Here is a 15,684-nt window from a genome sequence, read left to right as displayed (position 1 = left end):
CGGACCGACTTTCTACGTGTGGCAGATAAAAACAGCAAAAAAATTAGCCTTAGGCTACAATCTGGCACATTAACATTTTATATGTCCATTAATGTGCATTGTCCCATGTATTATAACAAAGGAGTTGTAATATACATCTATTAACAAGCTTTTGGTGTGTTTAGTGGTACAGGCGAGAGTTAAGTCAGAGAAAATGCAGCACTTTATAAATTAATTAGTTTCTGTGCGGCACGGTAGCATATGTGTCACGGACCGGTGGTTGGGGACCACAGGTTTAGGGCACTAAAGTGAAACTCTGCCTTCAAAAAAGGATTATATGATGTGTGACACTGAAAAACTATAACACAACTTACATTTCTGAATATTGTAACTAATTCTAACTAAAGTGAAAACTTTGACTTTTTAACTTTTGAAAAAAAAGTGGCTTAGTTGTCAGTCTAACGGGAGCTGCTTGTATGGTATCATTGTTGTACTTATACTAAATCAATTATTTAGATTAGCCACTTTTACTCATGAAACTATCAAGGTGAAATGCAGAAATGAGCGGAAGAGCTTTCAAAATAAATGCATAGTATGCCTGCTACAGTCAAAAACTTAAACAAAAGTGGATTCGGGAATATTTGATTAATTTTTGAACGCTCTAATACTTAATATACCAAGCAAACTTGCAGAAACAAGAACGATATTTTTTTTTCAAAATTAAGTCCTATCTAGTTTAGAAGTCTTGGCGGAAGTGGGATTTAGCAATAGCTTGAAGTGAAAGTTGTCAAGCGTGCTTGTTATCAAGTTATGGTCTCATAGTCCACCTTTACTCCCATTTTGTGGCGCATTTAATTGAGAAAAAAAATGTTTTTTCATCGTAAATGAGTCAAAATAACATGCGTGGGATGTTTGCTCTTAGCAGACGCGACGCGTATAATATTAGTTGTACTGGCTAAAGCTAAACTAGCTAGCTTCCTATAGCTTTCCGATAGACACTGCCCGATGACAACTAGGATACAAACCCTCGAATTTAGCTTCATTTTAGTATCGATTTTTTTAAAATAAGAATGTCTCAGTTTGTAGATGAAGACGAGACAACGCCATTACTCAGAGACGACCCAAGGAAGTGAGTGCTTTATAAAATGATGACTGGACATTAGCTGTTACTGCTTACGTTTTACAGTGTTTTTTTTCTCCTGTGCGCAGCAATGACTTCCAAGATGACAATTACAAAAGCCGATGGAGATCCATCAGAGTCATGTACTTCACTATGTTCCTCAGCAGCGTGGGTGAGTTTTAGATGTATCAGAACATGCAATTTGGTCCAGATTAATCGAAAAGTTCTAGGAACAGCTGCAGCTCAAAAAGTTCAAGGAACTACAGTAGAAACTATCTCTGGCAGCGAGTTGTTTAATTTATATTTTCTTAAGTTGGTCTATTTATATTTCAGTTATATCTATTTCTAATGGAGTTCCAAAAGAAAACTTTTTATATCCGAATTGTGATTCTTATTCATCCCGACTAAAAAAAAAATATATATATAGATGTATATATATACATCTATATATATATATATATATATATATATATATATATATATATATATATATATATATAGTCCGTTATACAGCGCTAAATACCGGGGGTAGAAATAAGGAATATACATTAGGTCAGGCTATATCATCCCTACAAGCCTGTTTTGCAGGTTTCTAAACCTGCAAAACAGAAAAACAATAGTGAAACCTAGAAAAATGAAACATTTTATATATATATATATATATATATATATATATATATATATATATATATATATATATATATATTTTATATAAAATCCCCTAACGAGCAGGGAAACCTGCGAAACAGGCTTGTAGGGATGATATAGCCTCTGTGTTTTTTCCTGACCTAACGTATATTCCAGATTCACACCCCTAATTTTTAACATCCATTCATCCATCCATTTTCTACCGCTTATTCCCTTTGGGGTCGCGGGGGGCGCTGGAGCCTATCTCAACAATAATGAATATTAAATGTTTGATTTTATGAATACATTTTTAATTTAGATTTAATTATATGTTAAAATATTTAATGTTATTTGATGAAGCAGGTGTCTTTAATCATTTGTCCAACAGGTGTATCCGTCATTAAAATATTTGTCATTTCTGGACTATTTATATTCATACAATGTTTTTTAGTATATTTTGCTGCATTTCAATTTGCATGTTTTTTAGTTATTAAGGTTTTATTTTTGTTTGTTTTTCATTTTGAACACACTATTCAAAATATGCACCTGGGGATAGGTTGATTGGCAACACTAAATGGTCCCTAGTGTGTGAATGTTGTCTGTCTATCTGTGTTGGCCCTGTGATGAGGTGGCGACTTGTCCAGGGTGTACCCCGCCTACCGCCCGAATGCAGCTGAGATAGGCCCCAGCACCCCCCGCAACCCCAAAAGGGACAAGCGGTAGAAAATGGATGGATGGAACACACTATTAAAAATGTTCTTCATCAAGATAACTTAAAACACAATCAATAGCACCACTGAAACAAGAGTTATCCGGTAACAACAATAACAAATAGGCCCTGCGATGAGGTGGCGTCTTGTCCAGGGTGTACACTGCCTTCCGTCTGAGTGCAGCTGGGATAGGCTCCCGCCCCTACGTGACCCCGAAAGAGACAAGCGGTAGAAAATGGATGGGTGGGTGGGTGGGTGTCTGAAAAAGAGCAGTAGGAAGCAAAAGCGTATGGTGTCTGGCCCCAATACTCTGATTACCGTTTTCTTAAGTCACAACACATATGCATTATTTGTTATACATAATAACCTAATTTAAAATTAACTAAAACATGGAATATTTAATCACTTGCTAGTGCTATATAACAATACTAAATATATTGTTACAGGATACATGATAAAACACAAGTACATCTTGACATGATCACAACAATAAAACTACTCATTTAACTAATTAAAAAAATGAATTACACCCTTGAGATATATTTCTCATTGTGTGTATCAAACATATTTTTTGTTTGTGTTTATTTTTTAATTGTGTGATGTGTTTGCTTTGATTGCACATAATCACCCTACTTTTGAAAGTAATATTTAGGCAAGGTTGTTTTCAATTCAATGTAACCCTAAAATTATATTTTCCACTTCTGTCTTTGATCCATTGACTATTTGACTACTATTGACTGACTGTCCAGTGAGTGCATTACACAGTGAATATAAACGTGTTCAACATTTCTTCATTGACAGTTAGGTGGCATTACAAATCGTACGGCGTGGCTTGGTTGGTAGAGCGGCCATGCTAGCAACCTGAGGGTTCCTGGTTCGCCGCCATCAGTGTGTGAATGTGTGTGAAAATGGGGGAATGTGGAAATAGGGTCAAAGCGCTTTGCATACTTTGAAGGTAGAAAAGCGCTATACAAGTATAACCCATTTTCCATTTCCATAAATCAGTCCAAAAAAAAAGTGTCATCGGCAGAAATGGAAAAATATCCATTCCATACTGTAATAAGTATACAGCCCTTCTTAAAAAATGTTGTACATGTTTCATTTTTCTAGGTTTCACTATTGTTATAACATCACTGTGGCCATACCTGCAAAAAGTTGGTATTTTTTATTATATTTTAGCAATATCACTATTGCAAGTCCCTTATTAGGATCTAAAAGTGCTTTTTTTGTCTTCAAGATCGATGACAGCGCTAATGCCACCTTCCTGGGATGGGTTGTAGCTGCCTACAGCCTAGGCCAGATGGTCGCGTCGCCCCTATTTGGTCTTTGGTCAAATCACAGGCCGCGCAGAGAACCGCTGGTGTGCTCCATTTTAATCAACCTGTCCGCTAATATCTACTATGCCTATGCATACCTGCCCAGGACACACAACAAGTACCACATACTCATGTCCAGAGCCTTTGTGGGATTTGGAGCGGGTACCGAGTACTTCTAGGTCATAGATATTGTGGTACCCACCCTACGTATGCTAACATGAGTCAACATTATGGCAGGTAATGTTGCTGTTGTGAGGTCCTATGTTGCTGGAGCAACATCCCTGAAGGAGAGGACAAACGCTATGGCCAACATGAGCGCATGTCAAGCCTTGGGTTTCATCCTTGGACCAGGTAAATACGTTTTTTTTGTTTTAACTTCTGCCAAGATGGCATGAGGGAACAAGCTGAGGGGCCCCAAACAATGGTTAAAAAGATGCTGCAGCCATGATGCTTACTTTTCGGAGAATGATCCAATCTGATGATCCGATTAGTTAGCTTGTCCTACTTTTATGTGTTCCTGCAGCTCTGCAGGCTGGCTTGACGTTCATCGGCGAGCTTGGCTACACCTTGGCCGTCATTGACTTGAAGCTCAACATGTACACGGCACCTGCTCTACTAGCCACCATCTTTGGCGTCATCAACATCCTGTTGGTCGTGCTGGTGCTCAGGTGACGTCTTTGAGTGGCGACAAGAATCGGTATTTATTTAAAAAAAATGTTTTCTGCAGGGAACACCGCATCAACGATGACGGGCAACACATCCAAGCCGTCAACTACATATCCGAAGGTAAAGACTTGTATCATTGTATTTGAATATTAGATCTTAGGGTTTATCACTTCTTGCAGATCAAGTTAGCATCACAGAGGACTCTGAGGAAAACATCGACCGAGTCGCCGCTGTAACCTCTAACATCCTCTTCTTCATCGTCATGTTTATTTTTGCCGTTTTCGAGACGTACGTAGTAACTAGTTGCAATAACTTACTCGTACTTGCGTTATTTTTTAAATTGTTTTCTACTACTTTTTCCTCCCAGGATCGCCACCCCTCTGTCCATGGACATGTTTGCTTGGACGAGGAAGGAGGCCGTATTCTACAACGGCATCATCATCTGCTGCATCGGGTTTGAGTCCATCCTGGTCTTCCTGGTGGTCAAAGTGGCCTCTCAAAGGTACCAAGACTCTGAATGCTATTCAAAGATCCTCTACATCACAGGAACGCTCTGCTGTTTTGAAAGACTGACTGCGAGTCAAAAATTCTTTATACCAGTGGTTTTTAACCATCGTTGGGCCGCGAGTGTCCCTTAGAGCAGTGGTCCCCAACCTTTTTGTAGCTGCGGACCGGTCAACGCTTGAAAATTTGTCCCACGGACCGGGGGGGGGTGGAGTGGAATTGTTTTATTTTTTTTCATAAAGAAATACAATCATGTGTGCTTACGGACTGTATCCCTGCAGACTGTATTGATCTATATTGATATATAATGTATATATTGTGTTTTTATGTTGATTTAATTTTTTTTTTTAAAAAGGTGTTTTTTTTTTTAATTTCTTGCGCGGCCCGGTACCAATCGGTCCGCGGACCGGTACCGGTTGGGGACCACTGCCTTAGAGGACTGTCAAAAAATTTCTCAGCTGGTGGGTCACAGCAGTACTCTATTGTAGTACACTTCCACCATTTGTAGCAGAATTGTGTGTAAATACAGTACGGCCAACTAAAAAACATACGCCATGTATGCTACCAGGAAACATGCACTGTGGTCGTTAAGATCTTAGTTTTTTTGACAAAACGCATAATACGTATAAATATAGTTTAAAACATACTCCAGCTCATAAATTTAAAATAAAACATGATTTTGTTTTGTCAAAATTTAATTTTGCAGGCGTATTTGATGATGCACTACGCCAGTGACCAGCAGGCTGTCTAGCAGCGTGCTCTCGATGTATATTTTATATTTCATATCATTTGACAAGGTATAAATATGTTCAACTGGAAGTAGGTTAGATATAATTATTGAATACGATAAAAATCAAGGGTAAGATTATTCGTTCAGTATTAATATTAGAGTTCGCCCCGAGGTGAAAAAGGTGAATAACCTCTGCTATATAAGACCGTATGGCTGTGCTGTTTTATTTTCTTTTTGTTGGTCAAAGATCAAAGCTAGAAATATATTGGTGTTACTCATGGCTCCATTTTAAGTCACATTATTTTTAACCTTGGCTGTTTTTGTACCCATGATGCCTGCTTAATTTTTAGGGTTGGGGATCGTCCTATCTTGCTTGCAGGCTTGGCCATCATATTCTGCGGCTTCTTTGTACTGCTTCCATGGGGGAACTATTACCCGAAAATCCAGTGGGCAGGTATAGATTTTTTTTTCAATACTGTAAGGAAAAAGTTAAACTTTCTATTTTTTAATTATGTTTTTGCAATGGTTTCACAAAATTATATAATATCTTGTCCCTTAACATAGCACCATTTAAAAAATATATATATATAATTACAGTGAATGTCATATAACAAAATAATAAAAATAACAAAAAAAATACAATAATGGGTACAGGAAAGAGAAAAACACTCCCATCTCCATTGCTTGTATTACGACACGTGACTTCTTCCCGGAAGTGAAAACCAGTGGTGGTCAACAAAGCTAAAATGGCTGTTGTACACCAAGCAGCGCGCAAACTATCTGAGTACAAAAGAGGCTTAAATCTTCCTGCAAAAAGCAGATACAAGCCAAAGATCAAACTATGCACTGGAATTGATCCCCATACTTTATTTAAAGATTAAAGATTAAAGTACCAATGATTGTCACACACACACTAGATGTGGTGAAATTTGTCCTCTGCATTTGTCCCATCCCCTTGGGGAGCAGTGGGCAGCAGCGGCGCCGCGCCCGGTAATCATTTTGGTGATTTAACCCCCAACTCCAACCCTTTGTTGCACTCATTTAACCCCCAACTCCAACCCTTTGTTGCTGAGTGCCTGCTCAAAAAAAGATTTGTCGAGTGATATCAAGGATTACGTTGGCCGTCTTCCCAGACATATCAAACTATTGTGCTGCAGACATCATTCTACATGACATAAACTTGGAAAAGCATGGAAGTCTACAACTTCTTTGTGTGGCTGGCTCAAGGAAATTGGTATCAAGACTCTCCCAGATAAATATACATTATTTTTGCTCAGGTAAGGTTGCATTTCATAATTTAACTTTGCATCTACTGATTTTTGTTGCTGTTGCACGCGCCGTTTACGAGTAGAGTGTTTTTCCCGTCTTAATCGAAATATAACTACAGATGTCAACATTGTGTATGTGCTAAAAGCTTCATTTATGATTGCTGTCTTTGGTAAAAGCTTAACCCTTTTAGGTTTTGCTGAGATTTGCTTTCTTTTATTTAGACTTGCTGAGTTGGTGCTTTTTGAAACACTCTCAGCAAACATGTCTTTAAGAAACACAAATAATATCAAGATAATTTTTAAATGGGAAATAATAAATGTTAAAAGTTTATCAAACAAACATTTAACAAAGTGATCACTGCAAACTCATGCATTCTTCGACTTGGAATGGAGTGTGTGCTGCTTTTCTTGTCATTACGTAAAATCTTGCACTCTTCCTTTTAAATTACTTCTCGAGGAAGTCTGAAAAAACGTTTATCCTTTTCGCGATTTGAACGATTCGTATAGCCGAAAAAACACAAACATAGGGCATTTTTTTCTTCAAGAAAGGCTAAATGGCGACTAGTACCCATTGAAAACAGATCTAGCTTGACCACCACGTGTATTCATTAGGTAGGGCGTGAGCCGGACGTGACGTCAGTAACATCCCAGCAATGCTCTTTTGCATATACTGTATATAAAGACAATCATACTCACTCATCATCGATGAGCTTCAAGCACACCTGTGAAGTGAAAACCATTTCAGGTGACTACCTCTTGAACCTCATCGAGAGAATGCCAAGAGTGTACAAAGCAGTAATCAGAGCAAATGGTGGCTATTTTGAAAAGAAACTAAAATATAAAACATGTTTACAGTTATTTCACTTTTTTTTGTTTAGTACATAACTCCACATGTGTTCATTCATAGTTTTGATGCCTTCTGTGACAATCTACAATGTAAATATTCATGAAAATAAAGAAAACACATTGAATGAGAAGGTGTGTCCACACTTTTAGCCTGTACCGTGTATATACTGTATATATACATACATAATGTGTGTGTATATATATATATATATATATATTTATATATATATATATATATATATATATATATATATATATATATATATATATATATATATATATATATATATATATATATATATATATATATATATATATATATAATTACGCACACACACACACATGCAATATTGACCTACATTTTATTTATCTACTATCATGTTTATCAATAATTATATGACAGAAATATTGTGGATATAATTTATTACATATGTCTTATTTCTCTCTAATACTAAACTTTCAATGCTTACATTATGTTTTCATCGCCCCCAGACCTGAAAAACAACTCGTTGATCAGTCAAACGTCGTCCAACGGTACTTTGGAGCCGACTGGCTGTCCGTACGAGCAAACGTGGTGCCAGTACACGCCCGTTATCTACCTGGCTCAGTACATCTCCTCGGACTTCCTTATCGGAGTGGGCTACCCGGCTTGCAATGTAATGTCCTACACGCTCTATTCCAAAATCCTTGGACCCAAACCACAGGTAAAAAACACACTGACTTATAATCACTGTCTTTTTTTGATCGTTCTTCTAAAGAAGACATCTTAAACTCAGTTTAAATCAAGGCTGCACAAATAACTTCAGAATCAATTTTCAACCATGTTACTAAATTTGTTAACTAATTTTACTTTTGTGGCCTTTGTGACCTTAAGCTATTGAATTTTTGGGGGGGAATTTTGCCTATCGTTCACAATCATTATGAGCGACAAGAAGACGCGTCTTTTTTTAAAAAAGATTTTAAAGATGATAAATTATGCTTGCAAGATGGGGCTAATGGGATTCAGCCTTCAAAGCCGTCTAAAAGCAAGTTCAAAACCCTCCGTCAACGTTTTGTATACACACTGCAATTATATATATAATGTAGTAACAGACACATTCATAATAATATGTAATATGTGCAGTATTTACCATATTTTGGTCATTTTTAAGCAATACCAGAACATTTTTCATTAGTGCATTTATTTCCGTTTCCATAGCAGCGCACTTCTGACTTCCGGGAACAATTGGGTGTTCCTTTTTAAGGTAACAAACGTGTATGTTCTATTCATGGCAGACTTGGTAACTGACAAAGAAGACAACTATTTTCGGACTAATAAAGATTCACAACCTTATATTTTGGAAGCTGAATATACGGAGGATGAACTGCTGCTTATAGTAGCAAACACAAAGAGAGGGTGAAACGTTGGAGCAGACGGAAGCCGAGAGAGTGAGGTCGGCGTGACTGGACGGTGTAAATGTGGAACTTGGAGCCAAGCTGTGCCGACATAAATGGCGTGCTTAACCAAAATCAATTGGAAGCATCCCCGGCCAGCTGCACCCAACTCACAACTGTCCATCAAGTGAGTCACTATAATATGATCATGATCATGCTTGTTATTACAACTACAGTACATATGCTGTCGAGCTAGTTGTGTACAAACAAAACATGAAATGTGGGCTAATACTTGACAGATACTGTATTATGATTGTTCATGTGTTTCAGTCAGTACGGTGTCTTATTCCATTGTGTTGTGCATTACAAACTCAAAAGCCATTCAGCTGCTGACACATAAGCTATAACATACTTCTTACCGTAGCTAGCTTACGGCTAACGGTGTAGCATGCCGCCGCAAGGCGATGTGTTACTACGCGAGAAAAAGTCTGCAGTGTTTGCTCTTACAATAACTATGTAGCGACAGTATTGTTGGCGGGTTTTGATGCATTTTTAAAGTGATTTAGAGGTTGGATAGCTAATAGATAGCTCCCATTAGCTGCACTGCTAGCAGCCACCAAGAATGAGCAGATTATTACAAGCTAGAATGCGAGGAAAAAAAAAACTTTTCTTGTCTTTCATAAGGATTGTGAACGATAGGCAAAATTTTAAAAAAAAGTGATGTTCCCCTTTAGAACAATTCATAATGTAAAATGATATATTTTTACATTGTTGTTTTCCCCAGAACATGGTCAGAGACACTTCTGCTTTCTTATAGGCATTTTCTCTCTGTGTTGCCTAATGTGTTTGTTGTGCTGTCATTGTTTATAGTATTGTAGTTAGTGTTCTTTGCAGAAGGATTCAATATTGCCATAAACATTTCAACTATTAGCCCTCCAGGGTGCGTGGGCGGCAATTACAAATGATGAAGTTAAATAGAGGGCCACAAAATATGGGCCTGCGAGCAACAAATAGCCATGGGTTGCTGCTCTAAATAAATAATTTTATTTTTGTAAAATTTGTAATTAAGGATGCAGTAAAATAAATAAAACATTTTGTCTGAAACCAAAAGCTGAAAATGAGGAAACCGAAACACCGAAATAAGCTATGTAAATTTTTATTACCATTGCATTTACAGCTATGACTGTGTACTAACCTCACTAAAATCAAGGCATTGCAATTGCAAAAAATAATACTTATCCTTCAAAGAATAAAACAATGATCAAATTATCAAAACAGCGTGCATAAAGTTTATGAAGTTTACTTTCGACCGTGTTTGGAAAAAACAATGGCGGTGACGACTTTAAGATATATATTCAAACAGCATACAATTAGGGCTGAACGATTTTGACAAGAAGCCTAATTGCAATATTTCTCTTCAAAATTGCGATTCGATTTGCGATTTTTATATGGATAAAACTGCAAAAATAACAAGTGAAGGGAGACATGTTATTTTTAGACTGTCAATCAACATATTCTTGTCTCAAGGTGCCACACATTTGAACAATATACAATAATTTACTTTAGAAATATTTGGCTTTCTGCAGACTGACTCAGAGCTTTTGTCTACATCATGCTCTGAAACTGAAGAAATAATTGATAAAAACTGTACAGTGATTATAATGTAATGTAATCATAATATATAATAATAATGCAAGTAACCATTAAAAAGGATATAAACTCTTATTTCTCATTACCGTAGAATTGTTCACCATTGTACTGTATTTGGTAGGTAAATACCTTTGTAATCCTAAACAAATAATAATAATAATTAACTGGACGCAAATTTTTTACTTAAATAAGTATTTAACATCTTAAAGTGCATTTTTCCCCAGTTGAAAAAAGTAGGTCTTACGTTGTCTGTTGCCATCATGTGATCATGGCATTCTCGCTTGTTCTTTGTGTTGATGGGCTCATTTTGCCCATCCGATTTGAAGCTAAAATATTCCCACAGTGTGACATCTGGCTTTGTTATCATATTTTTTTCCACCTAATATTTGTTACTTTGCTGAACTTTTCACTGGCTCGTCGTGAGACTTTGCGTCTGTGCTTGCTGTGTGTTTGGTCTCGCATGGCATGGTTTAACGCGTATTCAATATTTTTAAGTCAGAAAAGACAAAATTCATCATTAAGTTCCTTCAGCTATGAATAGAGTAACATATACTTGTTTTGCCTGTCACTATAATCATCACTGGCATAAATAGACAGTGAAAATATTTTTTGTAGTGAAAAAGTAATAATTTTGGACCAAATATGTGCAGCACACCTGATGATCTATCACAACACACAAAGATGCTAAGGCACAGTGGTTTGAAATTACTCACCTTGACCTCTTCACATGCCACTCATATTTCTCACCCATTCAAGTTAATTTAGTTGTAATTAGAAGGGAAGAAGGTCATATCAGAGTCTGACTTTCCCTCCTTTATTTTGAACGCTGATGTTTTTTATTATGGGTTCTTGTCTTTCAGGGCGTGTACATGGGCTGGCTGACTGCATCTGGCAGCGGAGCGCGGACTTTGGGCCCCGTGTTTGTCTCGCACGTCTACACCCTGCTAGGACCACGCTGGGCCTTTGCCCTCATCTGCATCATGGTCGCAGCCGCCATCGTCCTCCTCAGCGCTGTCTACCACAGACTTATCGCCTTCTCTGTACGCTATGGGAGGGCGATAGATTAAGGACGCCGTTTTTTTCCCTTGAAGAAAGGCCAAAGATAATTTTACAACGGGACCAATGAGTTACTGCAATTTTGTTACTTCAACTGCATTTAACTGAACACAATTTTAACTTGACAGGCACACTGACTGGTTTAAATAATTGTGACTTAGCGCTAATGTGAATATACATACCGGTATTTAAATTTGTGTTTTTTAATGAAAAAATTAAATGTCATATTTTTATGATTGCTTAGCTAATTTGTTATCTTTTATGTGTGGAACATATGATCTATTATAAATTCTTGAAAAAAAATATGTACAGAAATAAAGCAGTTATGGTTACCATATGTTATGGAGAGCAAAGCTATTATGTTGTTTTTATTGTTTTATTATTAAAATATATATGGCTCTGAATGATCTATCTTGTAAAATACATATATTAAAAGAATCAATATGTCCTAAAGTATCGGTCACATTCGCGGGGCGAAATCTTTAGCATGGTTATTTTAACAAAACAATCTAATTTAATTTATGCATTGCAACGAACCAGCTTAAAATCTATTTTAGTATTCCCCCAAACATATTTGTAAAATTTACATAAAAAAATGTAGGTCTAATGATAAATTTTTTCTTATAAAAATATTTCCACAAAGCCGAATATCATGCGAAAAACAATTCCAGGTGGTGTGCATCATGCAATAAACTACAGTACAGTACTTCCTGTCGGACACCGGAAGTCCTGTTTCTCCCCGGAAGTCCAAAACTGCAACCTCAAAATAAGCACAAGAGTATTGTCGGTGAATTTGTGATGAGTTTACAGCGTAATTGATACCACTACTAGTAACATTCCGTTGTATTTTTCAAACGGATTAGCATTTTAAGGATTCCGACCAAAACTTACTTGGTGTCGGAATGGGTAAGAAAACATTCTAAATGTGTGGCAAACACTAATGAGCCGGTATTGTAGTTAAGTTTTAGCTCAGGTTAATGAAGTTGTCATTTTCTTCCCCAGATTCAACCGACAACCCCCTCGTAAGTTCAACCTTTCTATTGGTAATTGACTTGTTACTTTATTGAGCTAACGAAGCTGAATTGCCAGGGATGCAACTATCTACTTTTCGAGGGGTATGCACTATACAGACGCATTGCTGGTATTAGCCTAACTAGCATTACCATTTAACATGAATTGATTTACGTGGACCCCGACTTAAACAAGTTGTAAAACTTATTCGGGTGTTACCATTTAGTGGTCAATTGTACGGAATATGTACTGTACTGTGCAATCTACTAATAAAAGATTCAATCAATCAAAAAAAACCAAACATGTATTAGCCTAGCTAGCATTACATGTATTAGCCTAGCTAGCATTACAGGCATTTTGATTGATTGAGACTTTTATTAGTAGATTGCACAGTACAGTATATTCCGTACAATTGACCACTAAATGGTAACACCCGAATACGTTTTTCAACTTGTTTAAGTCGGGGTCCACGTTAATCAATTAATTAGCCGTATGTATGCAACTTATCGCCATAAGTAACTTAATTTTGTGTATTTGTCGTGAATATATTTTGCCAATCCTTAGTTTAGGGTGATTCTGATAAAAAAATAAATCACGTAGGGCATTGTGATTCATCTCGCATGAGTAACAGTTAATTGTTTTAGGCAGAACGATTTTTAAAGGATCATTACTTTAAAAATTATATACACTATAGGTATATTGGGGTTTACAATAGTAGCTTTACCGAAATTAGAAGTCTTACCAAACTTACTTAGTGTCTTTCCAACACATTTTCTTAGTCATTATCAGAGGTGGGTAGAGTAGCCAGAAATTGTACTCAAGTAAGAGTACTGTTACTTTAGAGTTTTATTACTCAAGTAAAAGTAAGGAGTAGTCACCCAAATATTTACTTGAGTAAAAGTAAAAAGTATGTTGTGAAAAAACTACTCAAGTACTGAGTAACTGATGAGTAACCTGTTCGTTTAATGATGACGGCAACAAATAATGCACAAAAATATAAAAAAAAGCAATGAACAAATCTAGAGCCAGGAATATCTCTTAAGCAACTAAACCAATAATATATTAAATAATAATACATAAAAAAAAAAAAAAGGCAAATTGAGCCACAATAACTTAACAGCACCATAGGCTCAGTAGGCAGAGATTACAAAGGAAAATAACAAGTTAGCCTTTACGCAAACCATAAACTCTGATAGGTGTGGGCTGCACCTGGGAACACACTGTGCACTTCTGATTGGTGTTTGTATGCATGCGTGAGTGTGTGTGTGTCTCTGTCTGTTTATGAGGCTGCACTGCGTTAATAAATGTCCCCACACGATGTACATTTGACAGTGATTCATAGCAGGGAAGCTAACATCAGCCTACAGTGACAGCCAAAATATCTACTAACGTTACTTACCACAATGTGCTTCCTCAAATTTGATGTTGAGTTCATGTAAGCTGAAATGTCCACTTGTTTGGGGAGACACATATGACAACGCATTACATAACTGTTTTTTTGGTTGTTTGAAGCGTGAACATCGATTTTATGTGAGGCCAGGGGTGTTTGCGTTCGTTGTTGTCGCTGCCATTGTTGTTGTTTGCAGCTGAAACTTTATGTGCAGTTAATCATGTGACCGCCTGGCTCTATTTAAGTTAAGTTAAAGTTAAAGTACCAATGATTGTCACACACACACTAGGTGTGGTGAAATTTGTCCTCTGCATTTGACCCATCCCCTTGATCACCCCCTGGGAGGTGAGGGGAGCAGTGGGCAGCAGCGTAGCCGCGCCCGGGAAAGATTGGTGAAACGGAGTCAAACGTCACCAGTGACTGCATTTGATTGGTGAAACGCAGGCATGCGATAGATCCTACTTTGAAGGTCTGTCTGACAAACCAAAACAAACAAAGCGTGCATTAACAGATTGATAAAAATCAGTAGCGAGTAGCGAGCTGAATGTAGATAAATGAAGCGGAGTAAAAGTAGCGTTTCTTCCCTATAAATATACTCAAGTAAAAGTATGTTGCATTAAAACTACTCTTAGAAGTACAATTTATCCCAAAAGTTACTCAAGTAGGTGTAACGGAGTAAATGTAGCGCGTTACCCAGCTCTGGTCATTATAGGCCATGTCCAAACGAACACGGACAGTTTCAAAAACACATATCCAAGGTTAAAACAATCTCCATCCACACAAGTGTAGTTTCATGTCTACACGCAAACGCATACACCTGCTGTCATGCACATTTTGTCGAATCATAAGCCTGGAAAAAGCAGCAACAGCTGACTTGGTGGCGTATATTATACCTCTGTTATTGTAATGTTTATTTTGATGTACAAGATGTACAATGACATGTACATTATCTTTAAAAAACAAGCCTGCATTTACACAGAGCCCTGGGAACATTGTGAATCTTTTTTTAGTGTTTAATGTGCACATGCATACCTGTGCCGCTGAAACCCACCAACCCTCATGGAACTTCACTGCACGTGCAGTAAAGTGTAAACTTTTTCTAAAATCAGCACTCACTAAGAGTCAAGGAAACATTTGCATGTTTAAGTGCCTAAAGCGCACGTACGTGAGTGTGCTGCTGCAAAAAAATTAAAAAGCATTTAATCATCGATATGGTGATACATTACATGTGCAATGAAGTGGATATTGTCTTTAATATCAGTACACACTAAGGAGGATGCTACATCATGTTTTTTTTAGCTGCTTGGTTGTTTTTTACGCGTGTGCACGGTCGCGCCCAGCTCCATCCACACAAATGGAACCAACGCACGTAAATTAACTTCATGATCTGTCGTTATATAATGACTAAAAACGATGTAATGTTGCATCTTTCTTATG

At 37.1% G+C, this 15,684-nt stretch overlaps 2 protein-coding genes across 6 annotated transcripts in view; both read left to right on the top strand.

Annotated features, from left to right (window-relative positions):
- The first annotated feature begins 461 nt into the window (after positions 1-461).
- On the top strand, positions 462-12,255 carry mfsd8 (major facilitator superfamily domain containing 8). Of its 3 annotated transcripts, XM_062065228.1 has the most exons (12): positions 550-1,108; positions 1,189-1,271; positions 3,547-3,590; positions 3,674-3,914; positions 3,990-4,103; positions 4,276-4,420; positions 4,480-4,538; positions 4,598-4,706; positions 4,786-4,920; positions 6,003-6,106; positions 8,259-8,470; positions 11,651-12,255. In XM_062065228.1, the coding sequence occupies exons 1-12, from the start codon at positions 1,050-1,052 to the stop codon at positions 11,855-11,857; spliced, it is 1,512 nt and encodes a 503-aa protein (XP_061921212.1). In that variant the 5' UTR covers positions 550-1,049; the 3' UTR covers positions 11,858-12,255. The 3 variants fall into 3 exon arrangements, with proteins under 3 accessions (XP_061921213.1, XP_061921214.1, XP_061921212.1); XM_062065229.1 differs by lacking the exon at positions 6,003-6,106 and having other exon boundaries at positions 462-1,108; XM_062065230.1 differs by lacking the exons at positions 3,547-3,590; positions 3,674-3,914 and having other exon boundaries at positions 470-1,108.
- A 296-nt stretch (positions 12,256-12,551) lies between these two features.
- The window catches only part of LOC133661762 (tetratricopeptide repeat protein 31-like), a 55,683-nt gene continuing 52,550 nt past the window's right edge, over positions 12,552-15,684 (top strand). Inside the window, exons 1-2 of one of the 3 annotated variants that reach the window (XM_062065226.1) lie at positions 12,552-12,752; positions 12,849-12,868. In XM_062065226.1, coding sequence (XP_061921210.1) covers positions 12,749-12,752; positions 12,849-12,868 — 24 coding nt within the window. In that variant the 5' untranslated portion in view covers positions 12,552-12,748. Of the gene's footprint in view, positions 12,753-12,848; positions 12,890-15,684 lie in introns of all 3 variants that reach the window. The other 2 variants (XM_062065225.1, XM_062065227.1) reach the window with 2 other exon arrangements.

The sequence above is a fragment of the Entelurus aequoreus genome, linkage group LG12, assembly GCF_033978785.1.
Source record: "Entelurus aequoreus isolate RoL-2023_Sb linkage group LG12, RoL_Eaeq_v1.1, whole genome shotgun sequence".
Lineage (NCBI taxonomy): Eukaryota > Metazoa > Chordata > Actinopteri > Syngnathiformes > Syngnathidae > Entelurus > Entelurus aequoreus.
The sequence above is the reverse complement of the archived record's forward strand: the minus strand, read 5'-3'. Positions and strand labels throughout refer to the sequence as shown.

Excerpts from the sequence above, each read along its gene's own strand:
- mfsd8 (XM_062065228.1), top strand. The coding sequence starts at position 1,050 with ATGTCTCAGTTTGTAGATGAAGACGAGACAACGCCATTACTCAGAGAC. Across the intron at positions 1,272-3,546 it reads TATGTTCCTCAGCAGCGTGG|GTTTCACTATTGTTATAACA; the intron begins GTGAGTTTTAGA and ends TCATTTTTCTAG. Across the intron at positions 4,421-4,479 it reads TTGGTCGTGCTGGTGCTCAG|GGAACACCGCATCAACGATG; the intron begins GTGACGTCTTTG and ends TGTTTTCTGCAG.